Here is a 20946-nt window from a genome sequence, read left to right on the forward strand (position 1 = left end):
AACATGGCCGCCCGCAAGGCTTAGTCGTGCAATGAGCATGCGCGCTCACCGCTTCCTCCCCCTCCCCCCCAGCATGCGTTCTGAGACATGCATCTTGCAACACCCAGGGGTGGGCTGCAGAGGAGAGAGGGGGAGGGGAGGGGATGGTACCCCTTTGAGTTGGTGGGTCCTGATCTGGGGGAGGGGGGCTTGGCCAGGTTGGGGGGGCTGTTTGAGGGCTAGAAAAGGAGGTTCACAAAGGAATTTTTCAGGGGGTGGCTCCCCATGGAGTGTGTAATTGGTGTTTCCAGCGTGGGGTGGAAGGTGGTGACAACTAGCGATATTTTGTTCCAGGTTCTCTCGAGGTGTTTGGGGGTAGGGGGGCCACCCACACATTCCCGGACGTTCTGGGTCTGCTCCTGCTGGCGTGACCTGGGACACACGTTGCCTGCGAGGTCATGTTGACGAGGGATGCCTTTTTTGAAGAGCACGCTGCGGGGGAGGGGGGCATTTTTAAGCGCTCACTGCCCTGCCCCCGCCGGTGCCACCCGGGATGCATGGGGCCTGCAAGATCACGCCGCACGGGTGTGTGCGGGTGCCACGCCATTTTTCACCTCCGGCAGTGTTACTTTGCGTGCAAGGTCATGCTGGCAGGGGCAGAGCGGTGCGCTCTTAAAAACGTCATCCCCCACCCAATACCGGACAAAACCATTGTCCCGGATGAGGGACAAACCCTCGAAAAGCAGCACGGTCCGGTTTAATACCAACCCATTCCATGATGTGATCTAGTTCTCTGGATGAGTGTCCTTGTTTGGTGAAGGTGGTGTTAAGTGGGTTGAGGTGCGTATCCTGGACTTCCTCCTTGGAGCCTATTCTGTGGTAGCTGAGGGCCCGGCGGTAGATAACAGATTTTTTGGTGTGTTTGGGGTGGTCACTGGCGTAGGTGCCGACTCCTGGAGCAACCAGGGAAAAAAATAGTGCCCGCTCAGCAGCGACCTGCCAATCACCTGTTCAGCGGTGGGCAGGAGGGGAAGGAGCGGGGGCAGGAATAGGCGGAGTGAGGCCAGGGTATGCTCGGGGAGGGGGCAGGGAGAGGCAGAACAAGGGTGGGACCTTGGGGAAAGGGGTGGAGTGGGGGTGGAGCCTCAGGGCAGAGTGGGGGATGGAGCATCCACCCAGAACAATAAAAGTTGGCACCTGTGGTCACTGGATATCTGTGAAGGTAACCCCCCAACCTCTCCAAGCTCATCATCAGAAGCAAGCGCCCCACGGAGACGGACCCACCAACTCAAAGCAGTATCAGACCCTGCTGTAACAACATGCAAAACCTGAAGACATATCGCCACGGCTACAAAGATTTATAATACCCAGAACACACCTTTCAAGATCCAGGGGTCCTTCATCTACCTGCCTATCACAACATGTGGGGTACCTCATCCAGTGTGCTAAGTGCCCCAATAACTAGGTGGGTGAAACTAGACAATCACTACGCTCTCAAATGAACTCATACAGAAAAATGATAAAGGACAAAAACACCATATCGCCCATAGGTGAACGCTTTTCACCAAATGATCACTCCATATCAGACCTCTCAGTCCTCAGCCTCAAGGGAAACCTGCACAACACCTTCAAAAGACAAACCTGGGAGCTTAAATTCATAACTTTGCTTGGCATTAGCAATCACAGTCTTAATAACGATTGTCGGAATAAGCCATAAATCCAGTCTGTAACCCACTAACCCCCCTTTTTGTCCTATAGCTGCCGGGGTGGTAATGAGCTACTTCGCCTTGCAGGGTCCCTTAGAATATGTGGTAACTCCTTATGCTAAACAATGTTCCATCTTGTGTTTAGCTGTGACACTCCTGAGTACCTTTCCCTGACCTGAAGAAGAGCTCTGTTACTCCAGGGGGAATTCTGCACCACTGCGCAATGCAGAATTTTGCAGAAATTAACCCTTTGCGCACAGAATTTCCTTCCCCCACAGAAATGGGCAGCAGAGAAGACACTGCTGGGGGAAGGGAGAGGGAGCTAATGGTTCTTGGCAGCTACAGTTCCCAGCATGCCCTGAGGGAAGGAGAGGGCGGCTCGCAGGAAACTCTGTGCAAGCCTGGGACCAAGCATCAGGCTGTTTCTCCCTCTGGATCCCTGGGGGAGGGGGCAGGCCCGCAGCTGGGCTCTGGGAGGTGGAGGGGGGCAGGGGCCTGCGGTTGGGCTCTGGGGGGGGGGAGGGGTTGTGTCTCTGGCCCCCTGGCTGGGCTCTGGGGGGGAAGGGGGCAGAGAAACAGGAACTGGGTTGTCCTAGGGGTTTCTTTAACTCTCTACTCCTGGGGGAATTTTGGGGTGTGTCTGTATTGTAACAGACATATTTGCTGACAGGTATTTTGAAACAAATCACCAAAATAATTGAAATTGGCGTGATTATGTAGTGCTATTTTGACAAATAAAATTTGCAGAATTTTAAAATATTGTGTGCAGAATTTTTTATTTTTTGGCACAGACTGCCCCCGGGAGCACTCTGTGTAGCTGGGACGCTTGTCTGTTTCCCCAACAGAAGTTGGTCCAATAAAAACTCTTACCTCTCCCATCCTGTCTCTCTAATATCCTGGGACCAACATGGCTACAACAACACAGCAAACAAAGAGACAATTAATGACTCTTAATGAACCAGACCAAATAATGACTCTTTCAAGGGACAGAGCCAGGTAACAATCCTTAAAAGACCAGAGCTAACGAGATCACAGTTTCAGATCACTCCTTTCATTGATCCCTGCCAGTACACACCGGTCAGCAAATTTTCTTTTCACATTGTCTGAGGGAAAGTTGCCATTATGTCCCTCTGGTTCGTGACCCATTTCTTGCCTTCCTTCTTCATTGCAGTGAGACGGGCATACAGGCGGGGCAGATGAGTTTAGTTGATAAAGCCCTGCTTTGCATGAGTACTAAGCAAACAGCTGCACTTGAAGTCAGCGGGAGCCACACCCCTTTGAAGATCAATCCATAACAACCAGGCTTGGGTTTGCTTTTCCCAAAGAAAGGACGGCCTAGGGATTAGGGCACTAGCCTGGGATTTAGGAAACCTAGCTTCAATTCCCTGCTCTGCTGCGCACGTGCTGTGTGACCTTGGGCAAATTGCTTAGGCCCAGATGCTTCAAAAGTATTTTAGGGCCTAAACACCTTTGAGGCGCTGGGCCTTAGTTGCTCTGTGCCTCGGTTTCCCATCTGTCAAAGGACGATAATAGCACTGCCCTGACTCACAGGGTGTGCGCGTGAGGATAAACGCATTAGAAATTGTGAAGTGTTGAGATGAATCATAGAATATCAGGGTTGGAAGGGACCTCAGGAGGTCATCTAGTCTAACCTCCTACTCAAATCAGGGCCAAGCCCCAACTAGCCCCCCTCAAGGATTGAACTCACAACCCTGGATTTAACAGGCCACTGCTCAAACCACTGAGCTATCCTCATCTTGTATCTGAAGAAGTGAGGTTCTTACCCACGAAAGCTTATGCTCCCAATACTTCTGTTAGTCTTAAAGGTGCCACAGGACCCTCTGAGCTATCCTGTTACAGGGATGGAAGCCATAGACTGATTTGCAGTGGTAACAGCATGATCTTGTCTCATCTACCAAACTGAGCAGCGTTGGGGGTGTAGACGTAACTGGTGCGCTGGTGACTCTGTAAGGGAGTGCTCGTACCTCGGATCAGATGCCGAATCAAGGCTCCAGTAAGGAGTTATGAGTAGCCGTGTGCACAAAATTGTGGCTCTGGAATCTTCTGGCGCTTCAAAGGAATTTAGGAGTCTATCTCCCACCGGGGAAAAGTTAACCGTTAGAGTAGGCAGCAGGTAATGACGACGCCTGGCTCCCAGCTCTGCCGACGGCCTTGCGAACGTCACTCTTCCCACTCTGTGCCTCATTTTCCCCGTGTCAAATGGAGACAATGATGCCCACTTTATCACAGCGCTCTGCAAGCCACTGGACATGAGTGTTACGATAATAACCCTTCTGACTCAACAAACAGCTTCTCCACTGCTTCCCCTGCTGTAGTGTTGCTGAGAGCTGTTAAAAGGCATTCACCCCAGAGCCAGCTGCCTTTCAATGGTGTTTGAGGTAATCCCTGTGGTATTAAGCGCCAAGTAAATGTAGCTCCTTTAAGACCAACAATCGAAGTAAATGGAATCCAGTCCTTGGTTATTAAACACATTTTTACCCCAGTGCAAAGGGCCATCCATTCAGAAGCGTAGTGTTTTACACCCTTTTGTACTGGAGAATCAGGCCCTTTCTCTCTTATTAGCAACGCGCTCTTTACATGAGAGTAAAAAAGCAGCACCTGCGTGTGACATTCTCTTTTTAATAAAAAATAAAATGTATCCGGAGGAGGAACATGTACATCTTTTTAAAAAAAAAAAATAAGGTTAAACATCATAAAACAAGCAACGACGGGCCAGATCCCCAGCAGGTGTAATGTGGCCCTGCTCCACTGAAGTTAATGGGGCCAGATCCCCAGCGGGCGTAGATCAGCATTGAGCCCAAGGTGCTATTCTGATTGACACCAGCGGAGGATCATGCCCGAAAGCGGTGCTTGGCACTGCAGTACGGACAACGTGGCACAGACCCCGGTGCTCAGTGACACAGACAGACAGAACGGGCTTTGTCCCACCTGTAAAAGCCCAGGCACTTGATCGAAGAATGTATCATTGTTACAGAGCAGTACACGGCACAGGACTGAGAGCAGGAGGTTGCACACAGGCACTGCAGAAAGGCATTTGAACCTCAGCGTAAAATCCACATGCAGACCAGGCCCAGGTAACTTTTACCTCAATGTGGCTTGTTCAAATGAACCCTGCTCCTCCTGGAGTTCACCTTGACTAGCCGCATCATGGTAACAACTCCCTGGCCTTGTCTCCAGCAGGATTTCAGAGTCCCATAGCGATCGCCATGTAGATGCCCTCATTTTTATCCAGGGAACTGAATCAAAGAGGGACCGGTTCCAGGCTTGGGTGTTTTTTTTTTAAGGGCGTTGAGTCTGCCACAGAGCTCAGACAATGCTCTTCCCTCAGATCTATTGTACAATAAGCTGGGGATCTGCCCCGGTTACAGGCATCAGCGTAGTTGTGCTGACATGTTGCAACCCTTAGTGCCCCCAGGCATTGCCACTTGAAGCCAACCCAGCATCTGAAATCTCCCTGGCCTGGTTCTCATCTCCCCTGCCAGAGCGGGGTAAAAGGACCTGGATGTAACTGGGAATCAGGCCCCTAGTGCCTTAGAAGCTAGTCTTGCCCAGAGCAGGGTTAATGGGTGTGAGCGTAACTGAGAAAGAAGCCTGGATTTTTCAAGGATATCCTGGTAGATCCCGCCCGCTCTGCTGGAAAATGTAACAAGTGAACCCATCCCGGGTTGCACTGATTTCACTGAAGCATAATAGCGGTGTCAGAGCTGCAGGAGACCAGCAATGCGGGGGTTAATTTATCCATCACAAAATAATACTGATGCGGTTGAAGAAGGGTTTTAGAAACGAGCAACTCGATCCCATTTGAGAGGGAGAAATCCGAGGCCTTTCCCGGGGAAATCCACTCGCCTGGCTGCGTTTAACCAAGTGGTTCGTGCGAAAACCGCACCATGTTTGCGCGCCTGGCTCCGAGGCTACGAACCCAGGCACTGGGCATTGTCAGTGTGGCTATAGGCCAGCCGCTGGGCCCGGAGCTGGTTTCGGAAGCCGCGTTCCTCCCACAGAGGTGGTGAAACAAAAAGGATTCGATCGCTGCTACCGGGAAAAGCTTAACTTAAATCTAAAAACATTAAATTAAAAAACCAACAACTTCACATTTGGTCACAACCTCCGCCTCCTCCCCATCCCCAAAGCCCCTTGCAACTCCCCTCCCCCACCCCCAAGCCGATTTTTCAGGCTGTTGGCTCCAAAACCCCAGGGACTCAGCCTGGTTCTCACTTACCCTAAAAGGCCCCTTATACCACTCCGGCAGGGCAGAGGGGGTGTGGCTAATTGGTGCCCCCTTTACCGGCCCGGAGTGGTGTAAGAGGCTGTAGTGTGAATGAGAATCAGGCCCTAAAGCCCTCTGCCCACACAACAGCAGGGAGTGACAGTACAGTGCCCTCTGATGGAAGGACACCCCCCCAGAGCAGAGCGCAGTCTCCGTGATGTGGGCCGTCTCCGGTCTCCCCGCTGAGGGGGCCAGTTAGCAATGGTTGTTGTGATCCAGACCTCTGGCCAAGCAGGAACTAGACGGGGAGCGCAGCTGCTCACAGCTGTCTGATCATTGCCAGCCGGGGCTGGCTTTGAACTGCTGACCCTGCACTCAAAGGTAGAACATTAGACCCCATATTCAGAGCCGCGAGGAGCCGGATTGGGCCCCGGCAGAGCTACACCCGGCCATCAACTGGCACCAACCACGTCCCACACAGGGGAGGACTGAGCCGGCCAGGGGCACGCTAGGTAACGTGCAGCGGCGGCATCGCACATTGGCCTTTGTTCACGGTTCTCGTGGCGCGGACGTGGCAGCTCCCAGCTGGTCCAGGCCAGTGCTGGGGGCAACAGCCCGAGGGGCAGAAGCTACGCACGCAGCTTAGCTCTGTAGACACAGCAACACTGCGCCCCTTCAGATCCCACAGCGGGGTTGCTCCCTGCTGAAATCCCTGGCGGGCACGAGCCAGGAAGGGCTCACGCACCCTCCAGCGCCGCTCTGCCCCCCAGCTCCTTTGAACCTGGTCATCTAGAGCCCCAGATGTGCTCCTTGTTTGTCTCTTGCTTGGTGTGGAAACCCAAAAGCGGAGGGTTTTTTTTGTTTGTTTGTTTGTTTGAACGCCCGTCCCACGACTCTGGTGGTGATGCCCAGGCAGCGCAGTGAGGCAGGCTGGGCCCATCGCTCTTCAGTGGTGGAGCGACCCACTCATGGGCGGGCGGCAGCAGCTGGCACGCTGACGAGGAGCAGGGGCCGTTTCTGGGCGCGCTGTGTGGAAGGTCTCACCAGCTGATACGACGTTTGTTATGAATTTGGGGGCTGGACGCAGACCGGTTTGTTATTGTAGGGTCGCTCCCAAGCGCTGAGCCACACACACTGGTTTGTTATCGTAGGGCTGCTCGGTACCACGACACGGCTGATTTCGAGACGAAAGGCGGGTCGGGGCAGGCACGGCCAGCCTATGCTTTCTCCAGAGCCGCCCCTTGGAAACCCTCCCCGGCCCCCGGGCTGGCATTTAACCTGTTGTTGTCCGCGTCTGTGCCCTGGTACAGCCCCTCCATCTGGACGCAGCAGTCCCTGGGGTCCTTGGCCCCCTCCTGTGGGCTCCGGCCTCCGTTCAGCGGCACCTTCTCCTGATTGGACACCTTGGTGGCTTCGGGGGTGTTGCATCCTTGCACCTTGCTCTTGGCCTTGAGCCTGTTGTGGTAGGAGAACCCGGCCATGGTCATTGCTACGGCCAGCGTCATCGACAGCAGCACCGTCACCGTCACAAACTGTGCCCAGTAGGAGCGGTGCCCGCCCTGTGGGCCTGCCCCCCGCTCCAGCCCTTGCCCGACCATGCTGTCCCCTCCGCTCTCGCTCAGGATGTTGCCTTCCGTGGGGTCCTGCACCACATAGCGGGCCACAGCTTGGCGGTGCCCGTTCTCGCTGGCCCAGCACGTGTACTCGCCCGCTGCCTGGCGCTGCATGATGATCACCAGCATCTTATTGTCCAACATCAGCAGCCCCGCCGGGGTCTTATCCCCTGGGTAGCTCCAGTTGTAATTGGCCAGGGCGGAGAGCTGCGGGCAGGGCAGCCGGATCACAGAGTTCAGCGCTGGGCTCAAAGCTGGAAAGATATAAGGAGGGGAGAGCGGTGAGTCTCTGGCTTCCCACCCGGACCAGCTGCCGCTGCTGTTCAAAGAGCTGGCGCCAGCCCCTTGCGACTAGAGCCGGGGCGAGTCACGGCGTTTGCGGGGAACAAACTTCATTTCAAATTGAATCGACCGTGATCATTTTCGTGGCCAGTCGAAAAGTGAAAAACAAAAAGTGTTTCAGGTCAAACGAAAGGTTTCGATTTTGAGCGTTTTTAGATGGCTAATACCTTTGGAAACGAAAGGAAATTTTGAATTGAAATGTTTCAATATTTTTGGAAATTGTTGAGGGGTTTTTTTTTGGACAAACAAGTGGTGCGAAACTGACACGAATGCACGAAATGTTTTGGTGTCTCTGAATCAGCATTTTTCATTACGAAAAACATGGTTCCTGTGAAAAATTTCACGCAGCTCCACTTCCAACCTGGGCACCTAGTGAGAAACCTGATTTTCAAAGGAACTGAGCACCCCCCCCCAATCCCCTCTCTCTGCACCTCAGGGGGCGTTACCACAAAACAAAGCAGTTTGGAGAGTCAGACCAGGAAGGGCTAGACTCTGAGTGCAGTATAAACTATATGGAAGCAACTGGAGTGACTCTGGATTCACACTGGTGTCACTGAGAGCAGAATTCCGGCTGAAATTGGAGTCAACGGGCCCAGTTCTCCACTGCCCTGCACCCCGGGCAGTCACTTACTAATATTTAGGGCGTCCTTGCGCTGGTTGCGGGAGAAACGGGAAGCCAAGAGACAGTGCCTGCGCTGAAGAGTATATCTAAGTACAGCGGGTGCCGGTTTGCAGCAATCCCAATATGACCAACTTTCGGTTACTAGCGACATTTTGCCGGGAGCTGATCCCGTCCCACTGGGGATCCAGATCCCGGCAACAGGCAGGTTGCTTAGCGACAGCTGGTTTCGGAAGAAAGGCCCCGGCTACAGGCAGGTTTGCAGGGCTGCAGCCCGGGGAGGAAGCGCCAAGGTCCCAGGCTTGGCACATCCGACCCTGGCTACAGCTGGGGACCCACCACCTGCACAAGAGGGAACAGGCTGGGGTGCCTGCATCCTCAGCCAAACTGGGGAGCACCTGCTGGAGTCCTGGCACTGCGGGTGGGGAGGGGAGGCTGCAGGCTGGGCAGCAGCCCGGGTGAGGGCAGTGGGCACCTGCAGGGGTGCACGGTACCTTCTCCAGGCTGCGCCCTGCCCTGGCACAGGGGGCCTGGACTCGGCACGTCCCAATGCTTCCTTTCCGAGTTGCAGCCAGGAAAGGAAGCGCTGGGGCACGCTGAGCGCCGGCTGCAGGCAGAGTTACGGGGCTGCAGCCGGGGAAGGCACACTTCAGAGCTTACTGGCAACTTTCAATGAATAGTAACTTTTGGCCAGGAACCGGGAGATTTGCTAGCCGGGGCGGCCGCTGTATCAGACCATGGGATGGCTGCCATGTTGGCTGATGCACCAGTGGAGACCTCCAGAGCTAAAATCACGAGCTGCTGTAGTGTGAGCTAAAGCTCCCAGCACCGCAACAGCCTCTAATCCTCAGTGGATTGGGCACAAAGGGAGAACTGTACAGTTTGTTATTGTAGGGTTGTCCGGGGGACTGGCACCCTGGCGTGGTGTTGTAGGGTTGCCCAGAGTGGCTGGCATGGTGTTGTAGGATTGTCTGGGGGTGCTGGCACCCTGGAGTGGTATTGTAGGGTTGTCTAGGGGGGCTGGCACCCTGGAGTGGTATCGTAGGGTTGTCCGGGGGTGCTGGTACCCTGGAGTGGTATTGTAGGATTGTCTGGGGGTGCTGGCACCCTGGCGTGGTGATGTAAGGTGGTCTAGGGGGGCTGGCACCCTGGTGTGGTGTTGTAGGATAGTCTAGGGGGGCTGGCACCCTGGCGTGGTGATGTAAGGTGGTCTAGGGGGGCTGGCACTTCGGTGTGGTGTTGTAGGATTGTCTAGGGGGGCTGGCACCCTGGCGTGGTGTTGTAGGATTGTTTAGGGGGGCTGGCACCCTGGCATGGTGTTGTAGGATTGTCTAGGGGGGCTGGCACCCTGGGGTGGTGATGTTAGGTGGTCTAGGGGGCTGGCACCATGACGTGTTATTTATTACTGGGCTGAGCACTGCCTTGGTGACATTATTTTTGATTGAAGAGTTTGTCGTGGGATTTGCTCCGCGCTGTTTGCAAAGCAGGGCCAAAGCCCACCGGAGACGCCATGCCTCAGAAGCACTGAGCGTGGCCCCCTTTGTTCCTCCCCGGATCCAGCTCCTCCCTAGAGCAGGCAGCCCGCCCTGGCTTGCAGCAGGGCCTCCTCAGCCCCCCTCGTAGCATTGCAGGCTTAGAGCCCCACCCGCCGGCAGACACGTGCCCCAAGCACAGTAAACCCAGAAGGTCGATACTCAACTTTTTACCAGGCTGCTGCCCGAGTCGTCCCGAGACCTGGGCGTGGCCCTGCCTCTCCCACTGATCTGCTGGCACGTAGGCCCCGGTCTACCCCACTCGACGTCCTGCAGCCAGTCACTCCTAGAGAGGGAGAAGTGACACACTGAGAACCCAAGGCAATGAAGTCGCTCTCAAGCCGCTGCTTGACGTGGGGATGGCAGGTGAGCTGGTTGCTGGGCTCGCCCTGAGGAGTTGGGTTCAAGTCCTCCCTTAGGTCCCAGGACATAAGAACATGAGAACAGCCAGACTGGGTCAGACCAAAGGTCCATCTAGCCCAGTATCCTATTTTCTGAGAGTGGGCAATGCCAGGTGCCCCAGAGGGAATGAACAGAACAGGTGATCATCAAGTGATCCATCCCCTGTCGCCCATTCCAAGCTTCTGGCAAACAGAGGCTAGGGACACCATCCCTGCCCAGCCTGGCTAATAGCCCTTGATGGACCTGTCCTCCATGAATCTATCTAGTTCTTTTTTGAACCCTGTTATGGTCTTGGCCTTCACAACATCCTCTGTTGTCGCCCTTTTCTGAACCTTTTCTAATTCCAATATATCTTTTTTGAGATGGGGCGACCACATCTGCACACAGTATTCCAGATGTGGGCATACCGTGGATTTATATCGAGGCCACAGGCAACTGGCCAGTGGCACATGCTCTGAGAGCGTGGTGCCCGTGGAATGCCCATCAGCGCTAGCGAAGCACGTTAACAACACCGTAGGGCTGTATTCCTGGTGGGTGGGGCCTTCGGGCTAGTGCTCAAAGAACACTAGGGGCTTTTCACCCTCCCCACTCCCACCACTCCCCGAGGCCCAGAAATGCCCGTCTAGAGCAGCTGTCCTGGGAGGATCTCAAAGCGCTTGGCAAGCTCTGGGATTCAGGGGAGTGTTATTTTCCCCGCTTTGCAGGCAGGAAATAAAGCAAGTCACTTTCCGAAATTCATACGGTGGGATAAGGCAGAATAAAACGCAAGAGTCCTGATTCCCAGTCCCCTGCTCTAACCACCCCCGCCCTAAGTTGGGAACAGAGCCAGAAGTCCTGACTCCCAGCCCCCTGCCTCTGACCACTACAGCCCACTCTCTTCCCAGAGCAGGGAACAGAACCCTGACTCGCCCGGCTCTGCTCTAACCACCAGACATGGCTGCCTCCCTCTCGGAGGTTACGCCGGAGCTGTTCCACACACTGAGCTACTCACGTGTTTTTGTTTGTGCCTCGGGTCTCCTGGCACGACTGGCTGTGCCTGTCCCAGGCGCAGTAGGGGTCTCGGGCGAGGACACAGTCAGCACAGCTCCTGTACACGCTGCAGTTGGCCAGCGGCACCTGCAGCACCCCCTTGGAGTACCCCACATACAGGATCCCCTGCAGGGGGGAGACCCACAGAAAATGTCACATCTATGTCACCTCCTTAGCACCGCCCGGCTGCAGACGGGGCAGTGTCTCCACTTCTTGTCTGCTGCACCAGGCAGATCGGTAGGTCTCCTACCTTCCCAGGTGAGAACAGAAGGTTCTGCACAGGTTCCGGGTCCTTAAACAGCTGGATTTCCTCAATGATATGAGTACCGCTGGGCAGAGCCACTGCTCTGTGCAGGAACCCTTGATCTGTGGGAGGAAATATAGGGACACAAGTGTATTTATTTACCATGGGGCTGAGATAATGCATCCTCTCTTTGAGGAGCTGATCTCTTCTCTAAGCTGACTGTGTGTAACAAAGGTATTTAAGTTCCTAGTTTCCGTGGAAGTTGAGTATCTGGATCTAAATGGCTAGTCTATTCAATTCTCTCTCTCTCTCTCGCTCTCACATACAATTTGCTTAATTAAAAGAGAATGATCCTTCGTTTATACGGGGCCTTTTGCCCCAGTATGCCTCCAAAGCACTTTGTTAGCTGGCTGGCACCAACCTTGTCAGGCTTATGCAAACCACTTTGTCCACCATTAAATGCAGCCACCTCTGGGGTGAAGAGCGGTAAATGTGTTTAACAATGCACGGGACAGGAAGTGAAGGAGAGCCATCCCTAACTGAAAATGCAATGGGCAGGGTGCAATTAACAGAGCTGAGACTGGCTGGTAAAATAGGGTGAAACACCCCCCTGCTCTCCTAACACACAAATTCCAAAATAACAAATACACAAATTGGCAACAAAAAAATAGTAAAAATGTTTAATTTTTTTTTGAATTTTCAATTTAATTTTTTCCCAAAAGTCTCAAACACTAAACTAATTTTTTTTTTACTCTTTAGTTTCATCCAAAACCCCCAAAAGTTTCATTTCAGGTCCACCCGAAAATAATTTTTTCTTAATTTTTCAGGTTAATCACCGGAAAACGAATTACTCGTCTGACTCCGGCGATAAGTGCCTGTCCCCGTCCCACTGATGTCAATGGCAGCTTTACCATTGGGTAAACCGTCAGCTGGGTGCAGAATCCAGCCCCACGCACCGATGAGGTGGTTTCCCCTGCTCGTGGGAGCCGTACCTGTTCCCAGGAACATCACCTCATAGGAGGTGCCCGTGACACTGTGGGTCTGATCGACTGCGATCCGCGTATACTTCACGTTCTGCTTCACCAGCAGCGGCTGCTTGTTCCTGGGCACAACCTTCTCATCCATCAGGAAATGGTTTTTTATGAAGGTCAGGACTTTGTCCGCTGATGGGTACACCGAGCACTGCAGTGGGAGGAGAAAGGCAGGGGATCAGAAGGGCTATCAGCTGCGGGATCTGGCTTAGTGACCGGCTTAGGGTTTGTTTGTTTTTTGCTCTAGGCACCCTTGCAAAGGAGGAAAGCACAACTGATTTTGCCAGCTTCCTGGAAAAAGCAAGGCAGATAGTCTATTATCCAGGGAAACTGAGGCACGGAGAAGTTAAGTGCCTTGCCCAAAGTCAGTGACACCAGCAGGAATTGAACCCAGGTGTCCTGAATCCCAGCCTCCTGGCTTAATCCCAACCGTGTCCTGCAAAGTCATCCTTCGGGGCAGACCCACACATCATCATGCCGTGGCATTAGATGCGTGAAGCAGGTGATACTCACGCTGCCAGGGCGGGGCTCAGGGATCCCATCGCTGTATGTCGTCCACCGGGCGCTCTGCTTGTTCAGCTCCTGATATTTGCCATTGAAGACTCTTTCGATGTCCTCCAGGTTGAAAGCGCACACCGCCGTGCTGCCCGCATCTCCCATCTGCCTGCCAAGGGACGAGTGATCCTGTTAGCGGTACACGCCAGCGCTAGGGGGACCCCGAAGGTGGGCAGGTCAGATGTGGGATCCAGCCACACCCTGCCTGTGACGTGTGGGTGAGTGGGCATGGGGAGTCCACCCAATTTGGGGCCCTCTCTAAGGGCTGTTCCTTGGCCATATAAACATTGGATCCTTCTGAAATAATAATGCCAGGTGCTTCCACAGTGACGTCCATCCAGGGCCTCCATCCACTTGCAAAGCATCAACTCTCACCACCCGGGAGTGACAGGCACTTGTCTATGAACAGAATCCAGGAGTCCTGACTCCCACCCCCTGCCTCCTCTGACCACTGGCCCATGCTCCTTCCTAGAGCTGGGCTGAGAACCCAGACGTGCCAACTCCCAGTCCCCAGTGTTCTAACTCTTAAATCACACTCACACCTAGCTGTGGCACTAGAATCCAGGAGTCCTGACCCCAAGCCACCTGTTCTGACCACTAGACACCAGTCTCATCTCTTAGTTCTGAAATGTACTAAGCAACTTCTTCAGCAATACCACGTGGCAAGGAGTTCCACAGGTTAACGGCATGTTCTGCAGTAATGAAATATTCAGGGTGAACCATAACGCAGAAGAGGTCCTACTTTCTGGGTACAGCATGCCCATTTGAATGGGCAGGATGGACAGATGCCCCGTCCCCCCAAATGTCCTTCTTGCGTTAGAGCCAGGGGATTTGTGGGTGTGCGAGCCTGGGAATACGTTGGTCCTTGGGGGATTTCGGAGCCCTTTGGGCAGGAGAGGAAAGTTTCCTGCCTTACCATTGTGAGGCGAAGAGTCCATAGAAGACGGCGCCCCCTCCTGGCTGGGGTAGGACAAAGGCGTGATGGATCACATTGAAAGGGAAGTGTCCAGGCTGGACGCACGTCAGCTGAGCTTTCAGGAACGTGGTCCATTTCTTCTGCAGCACCTTCTGTCCTCCGACGTCATTCTGCAGGAGAGAAATACCTGGTCACCTTGAACGGAGCAGCGCCTCTCGTTAAAGGGACGGCTGAGCGGACGGCTTGTCCTAGGGGTCAGCGCGCAGCCATGCCGCCATTGCGCTGGTACAGCTCCGCCAGCAGGGGGTGTATATGCTGCTCCAAACAGGGGAAGAGCTATTCTGAATGAAGGGAAGGTCTGAGAGGAAGGGTGGCCCTGTGGGGAGACCCGAACTCAATCCCTTGCTCAAAATAAAAAGGGGGAATTCTAGTGGTACAGCTGTGGTGAGTAAACCAGCCACCAGGCTCTGATCAGCTGATGTTCCAGACAATGATGTTGTAATAAGCCCTCGTGCATAGCCAGTGAGGTCTGAGGAACTAAAAAAGGTGGATAGAAGCAGGAAACCACCCAGACAGTGGTAACGGGCTGTTAGGAGGCTAGGGAGCCATTTTAAGATATGGGATTAATAGATTCCAAAGCCAGAAGGAACCACTGTGATCATCCAACCTGACCTCCTGTACAGCACAGGTCAGAGAGCTACCCCCAAATAATTCCTAGAGCAGATCCTTTAGGAAAACATCCAATTAAAAATGGTCAGGGATGGAGACTCCACCAGGATCCTCGGTCTTTTGTTCCAACACTTAATTACGCTCCCTGTTAAAAATGGATGCCTTATTTCCAGTCTGAATGTGTCTGGCTTCAACTGCCAGCCGTTGGCTTGTGTTAGACCTTTGTCTGCTAGACTGAAGAGCCCACCATCAAAGATTTGTTCCCCACATAGACGGTGCTCAAGCTACCCCATAACCCACATGGAGCGCTGGGGTCCGAATGCAGGGACAGTTGCAGTGTGACCCTGAAAGGGAGTGGAGGCCAGCTAGCATCATAGAATATCACGGTTGGAAGGGACCTCAGAAGGTCATCTAGTCCAACCCCCTGCTCAAAGCAGGACCAATCCCCAGACAGATTTTTGCCCCCGATCCCTAAATGGCCCCCCCCAAGGATTGAACTCACAATGCTGGGTTTAGCAGGCCAATGCTCAAACCACTGAGCTATCCCTCCCCCCTTCCTGGCCCCAGGCTGGTGCAGAGCAGGGAAACGGGACAGCATGTGTCTATATCTGTAAATAAACAGGTGACACCAGCCACCTCTCATCCAAACGGAACCGTCCCGGATTTCTGCTAGAGCCCAGCTCTGGGAAGGGGCAACTGAATTTTATTCCTCGTCAATGTCTACGTCTATGCAAGGCCCCCGGCACAGATCTGAAGGCAATCAAGCTGCCTAGACGCCACGGAGGGCAGAACGGAGGCCCTGTGACTCTGGTGGGTCAGTTGTTGTCACCGGGGCAGGCCACAAGCGGGAGAGACGGCAATGCCGGGGTACGGGACACAAGAGCGCACGCGGTCCCATAGCCAACTCGGGCCGGCCTCATACCTTGCACACACGAGCCACCCGGGAGACCGTGAGCTTCTCAAAGAACTCAAACTCCTCGGCCGTCTCCTCGAAGAAGAAATAGACCTTCTCGTCTCCAGGGATGTTGGCCGAGGCCACGAAGCCCGCGTCGACTGTGGGGGGAAGGAGACCAGGCGGGTTAGACGCCCAGTCCCTGCGTGCTGCTTCCCGAGGGGCAGATGGGGGGGCATGTAATTATCCATGGGAGGCTGGGGGCTTGTTGCCTAGGAAACACATCCCTGAGGCCAGTGGGCACCAGCCGTTCGCCTGTTGGCTAATAGGTGACGGCGACCCGAGCAAAGAGTCCCTGAGCCTGATTCTCACTGATGTGAGGCCCCGTTAAGTGGCTAAAGGGCCTTAAAGAGGGGGGAACTGGTCCCCTGAGAATCCTTCCTGAGCAGGGTTCTCCCTGGCCAGCGTGGAGCTGCACCCGCCCCGGCTTAGGGCGCAGATTGTGGGCATGAGTACAGTGCCTTATGCTGTGGTTATTCTCTGCTTCCCAGGGACGGCAGGGGGCCAAGGGGAGCCCAGTGTAAATTAGAGCAGCTCCGAGGCTGCTCTAATTGGCCCCGGAGCCAGGCTCAGCACAGCCTCCGCACACGAAGAGCTCAGAGGGTGTTGCAGCCTCTCACCCCAACCCCACCAGGTAACAGAGTCAGGTCCCGTGTCTGGAAGATCCATAAATGGGCAGCTATCGATTTCAGATGCTACCTCAGCCCCTGCCCTTCCCCACGCCCCACCCCGTTCCTAGCAGCAGGAGCAGGCCCTCCGACCCCCTCCTCACCATTTAGCCACCTGAGGAAGGTATCGGTCTTCAGAAAGGTCCTGCTGCCCAGGGCACGGGAGATTATGGGCTCGTTTCCTTGGAAGTTGTTCATGGTCCCCGTGTAGAGCTCACCATCTGCAGGCGGAGAGAGGTGGTGAGGGAAGCCCGGGCCGGCAGCTGTGCCGGTGCCTCTGGGCTCGGTTATTTAGTCAGAGAGAGGTAAAGATTTGAGATCTCTGTATGAAAAGTACCAGAGCTAGGACCCTGATGGATTAGAATGGGTGACCCGGGCATTAAGGGATAAATCTACACACAGCGCATCGAAGGATGACAGCAGGACCTTAAAGGTTTCTTTCAGGCCAGCCCTATCCAGGACCTGCCGCACCGAAGACATGTGACTCGACTGATTCAGCTCAAGACCTAATCCTTTGCTTTGAGGCACCATAACTGTCCCTGGGCCGACCACTGTCGGGCAGCGGGTTCCACCTCCCTCCCCATCACGCAGTCCCTGCGCAGCCCCTGGTTTCCAAAGAGCTCCGTACTCACCCACCAGGATGGCCGTATACTTGTGGCGGGGGTCGAAGGGGCACTGTCCCTTCCCATCCTGGAGGAGAGGCTCCCCTTGGCCTCCAGAAACCAGGCTGAAATTCTCCAGATTCTACGAGGAATTAAAAATCAATCAATCAGTCGCAGAACAAGAACAAACCGAATGGTGGTCACTTGAGTTCAGCCTAGAGCCAGATCCCTTCCAGACTCCAGGCACAGGGCGGGAGGAATCCAACTTTCATAAATAAGATAATTCTCTCTATTATATTATAATCGACGTGTTTTACCAACGAGGTCACCCACAAGCCAGTGGCAGTGCCAGGAATGGAAGCCCGGTCTTCTGAGACTCAGCCCAGGGCTGTAGCCACTACGCCACATTCATAATATAACCCCAATAAAGTCAAATTATAATACTAATGGAACCCCAATAATCAGGAACTGCAAATCAGGACACCCTTGAATTTTGGAGGAGAAGCCAGGCCAGAGCTCAGATGAGCTCTCTCTTCTGGTGACTCCAACTTGAGAAAATCAGAGGCCACTTTTGAAAATGTTGACCCGGGTTCCTGTAAACTCACCACTTTTCCCGTAAACCCGGGCCTTTCATTTGGAAAGGGAAATAACCAGAAAATATAGGAGGCTCCTCAACGTACACACAGAGCCAACAGGGGGCAGCAAAGCCTCGTCTATGGAGACTAGAACTCGAGTCCTGACTCCACCCCCACTCGCTCTGACCACTAGACCACACTACCTCTCAGACCTGGAAATAGAACCCAGGAGTCCTGACTCCGCCCTCTTTGCTCTCTTGCTCTCCTCTCTCCTCACACACTGCCTCGACGAGGTGGTCAATAAAGGCCAGATTTCCCAGTGTTTAAGCGCTTAAAGATACGGGTAGGCATTTATTGGGATCTTCAAATGCACTTAGGCACCTAACTCCCTTTGAAGACCAATGGGACTAAGGTGCTACTGTAAATCCCAATAGGTGCCTAGCTGCATCGTTAGGCGCAGGGCCGGCTCCAGGTTTTTTGCCGCCCCAAACAAAAAGAAAGAAAAGACGGAGTGCCGCCCCCCAAGGGCCAGAATACCACCCCTTGAAAAGGGCCACCCCAAGCACATGCTTGGAACGCTGGTGCCTAGAGCCGGCCCTGGTTAGGTGCCTAAATCCCTTTGCCAATCTGGCCCTAAACCCTTTCTGTGTCCCGCCAGTCCGGGTCAGGATTTAGGGAGATCCCATGTGGTAACCCTGCACAGTGCAGTCTGGGGAACTGGAGGGCCAGAGAGAATCACAAGGTCTCTCTGTGTCCAGCAGCCTCAGTGTTAATCACAGACCAGCCCTGCCTCTTGGCCCATTTCCGGAACCAAACCCTTTGCAGGCTCTGAAGCGATGTACCAGGTGCTGGAGTCAGAGCTTCCCGCCAACCCAGACCAGACACTCACAATGTAAGAGCAGATGGGGCTGAAGGCGTAGGTCCCACAGGTGTACAGGTGAGTCTGGTTCACTGGCACCAGGACACGGATGAAGTTGAAGCACTCTGTCTGTGGGAGAGAAGAACACGCCACTTAAAAGAACAGCTTAGATTTCAGATTGCTTCACAGGCTGCATATAACAGGGTCACTATGCTCAGCACTGACATGCAGCCACCTCTGGGGTGGGACGCAGCCGTGATTTAACAGCCCCCAGCAACATCTCCCTGGGTCACTTACCCATAATTAAAATGCAGCCACCTCTGGGGTGGCAGCAGTTTCAAAACTACACGACCACACTGCCCAGGGATGGCTCAGCCAGCATTAAAATGCAGCCACCTCTGGGGTGGGACTTGGCAGCAGTTCAATAGCACACAGCAACACTATACAGGTATCCTGCTCAGCACTACAATACAGCCACCTCTGGGTCACAGCGTGGCAGCTGCTTCAAAAGCAACACAGCAACGCTGCACAGCGATTATTTACCCAACATTAAAATGCAGCCACTTCTGGGGTGGGACTTAACAGCCGTTCAACAACACAGAGCACTGCTATACAGGGATCGCTAGTCAGCATTAAACAGCACCCACCTCTGAAGTGGAGTGCGACAGCTGTTCGACAGCACATAGCAATGCCGCCCGGCCCTAAAAAACAGCCACCTCTAGAGTGGAGCGTGATAGCTGAACAACGGTTTAGGAGAAGAAGAACACGACCGAGCTGAGCTGCAAGGGGAAGTTAGGGAGGCAAAGGAAGAGTTGGCCAGGACACCAGAATCATCACCCCCCTGCGTGGGATGTTTTAAAAGACCTCAAGCACAGCACAGCACCCCAGGCTGAGACCCTGAGAAGAAGGCCACCGAGTCCACCAGCAAGCACGGCCGCTTCCTGTTCAAGGTGTGGGAGTGAGAAGCCAGGCTCAGGAATTGCACCTAGCTTGGTATCACCTCTCACGGCACCACAAAGCACCCACCCACCCCAGCACCCATCTCTCAGCATTGTCACCAGCTCTCCATGCCCTCCATAGACACTCCAAGACTAACCGCGCCCTCGAGGGGCATAATACAGCCCACACCAGCACCAGCTTCTCCCCCTCTCCTTACCACATTGCTTTTCTTCTTAAAGACACACTCGTCCTTTTTTTTAAGCACGGGTGGCCACGCTATCTGTAAGGGGGGGAAAGAGAGAGATTCTTCAATGGTTGGGAGGAAGATTCCACCTGGAGAACAGGTCAAGAGCCTGTAATAGTGCACTGGAAGGAAAGGAAGCTGCTGAGAGCAAAATTCTCAGGGAGGGGAATATGGTCTAGTGGTCAGAGCAAGGGGGTTAGGGAGTCAGGACTCTTCAGTTCTATTCTCTCTAGAGGCTTCCGCTTAAGGTTCAAAGCACTTAACCAACATTAATGAATTACATCTCACAATTCCTCGCCCCTGAGTACCATTATCCCCACTTTCCAGATGGGGAAACTGAGGCACGGGGAGGGAGAACAGAACCCAGGTCTGACTTCTACTTGCCCCACCCCCTGGATCAGCCTCCCTCCCTCCTGCACCCCAAATGCTCCCCACTCTCTGGGGAAGGCCGAGCTCTACTCACTGAGCCCGTCAGCTTCATGGACCCAGCGCTGTCCACCCGGAGGGAGAGGAGGGTGTCTCGAGCGCCCACGTACAGAGCGCCTTCGTCTTCGCTCAAGAGGAAAGTATCATAGTTGAAGATTCCATCCTGGCTGAAGCTGGTTAGGGTCCTCCGGTGGTCTCCTGGCAGGGATCAAACAGTGCGTGGTATATGATACTTAGCACCTATATACACCTCTACCTCCATAGAACGCTGTCCCAAAAAATCTTACCGCGTTATAGGTGAAACCGTGTTATATTGAACTTGCTTTGATCCACCAGAGTGTGCAGCCCCCCGCCCCCCGGAGTACTGCTTTACCGCGTCATATCCGAATTCGTGTGATATCGGGTCGCGTTATATCGAGGTAGAGGTGTACCATAACGTGGGTCCTATATACCGTAAAGAGGCACCAATATCCCATCATGTAGCACCCACATACTGTAGCGTGGCACCTATATACCATAGCTTGGCACCTCTATTCCATAACTCAGCACCATAGATGTAAAGTGGCACCTATACTGAATAGCATTAGAGTTGGTTGAAATTTTTTTCCAACAGAATTTTTTTTTTTTTGTCGGAAACACGTTAATTTCCACAGAATTTCATTTTTTTGATGAAAATCACCTAAACAAAGTGTTTTGATCATGGAACAGAATGCTCTGGGGTTTGTTTTTTTGTTTCACAATTCATTTGAGAGGATTTTAAAAAATCAAAATCAATTGACTCAAAACAATTACAAAAAAATTCATTTAGCAGGAATT

At 53.6% G+C, this 20946-nt stretch overlaps 1 protein-coding gene across 4 annotated transcripts in view; it reads right to left on the reverse strand.

Moving 5' to 3' along the window:
- Positions 1 to 4305: 4305 nt before the first annotated feature.
- Positions 4306 to 20946, reverse strand: part of SEMA4A (semaphorin 4A) — a 46633-nt gene continuing 29992 nt past the window's right edge. For all 4 annotated transcript variants that reach the window (XM_005280703.5, XM_005280704.5, XM_005280702.5 and 1 more), the window contains 13 exons: positions 20168 to 20328; positions 19678 to 19740; positions 18552 to 18650; positions 17118 to 17229; positions 16590 to 16706; positions 15788 to 15918; positions 14197 to 14366; positions 13239 to 13389; positions 12687 to 12876; positions 11701 to 11816; positions 11413 to 11576; positions 10187 to 10305; positions 4306 to 7780 (listed from right to left, as the gene is read on the reverse strand). In XM_005280703.5, the coding sequence (XP_005280760.2) occupies positions 7131 to 7780; positions 10187 to 10305; positions 11413 to 11576; positions 11701 to 11816; positions 12687 to 12876; positions 13239 to 13389; positions 14197 to 14366; positions 15788 to 15918; positions 16590 to 16706; positions 17118 to 17229; positions 18552 to 18650; positions 19678 to 19740; positions 20168 to 20328 (2243 nt within the window). In that variant the 3' untranslated portion in view covers positions 4306 to 7130. The remainder of the gene's footprint in view (positions 7781 to 10186; positions 10306 to 11412; positions 11577 to 11700; positions 11817 to 12686; positions 12877 to 13238; positions 13390 to 14196; positions 14367 to 15787; positions 15919 to 16589; positions 16707 to 17117; positions 17230 to 18551; positions 18651 to 19677; positions 19741 to 20167; positions 20329 to 20946) is intronic.

Source organism: Chrysemys picta, chromosome 20 (genome assembly GCF_011386835.1).
Source record: "Chrysemys picta bellii isolate R12L10 chromosome 20, ASM1138683v2, whole genome shotgun sequence".
Classification (NCBI taxonomy): Eukaryota; Metazoa; Chordata; order Testudines; family Emydidae; genus Chrysemys; species Chrysemys picta.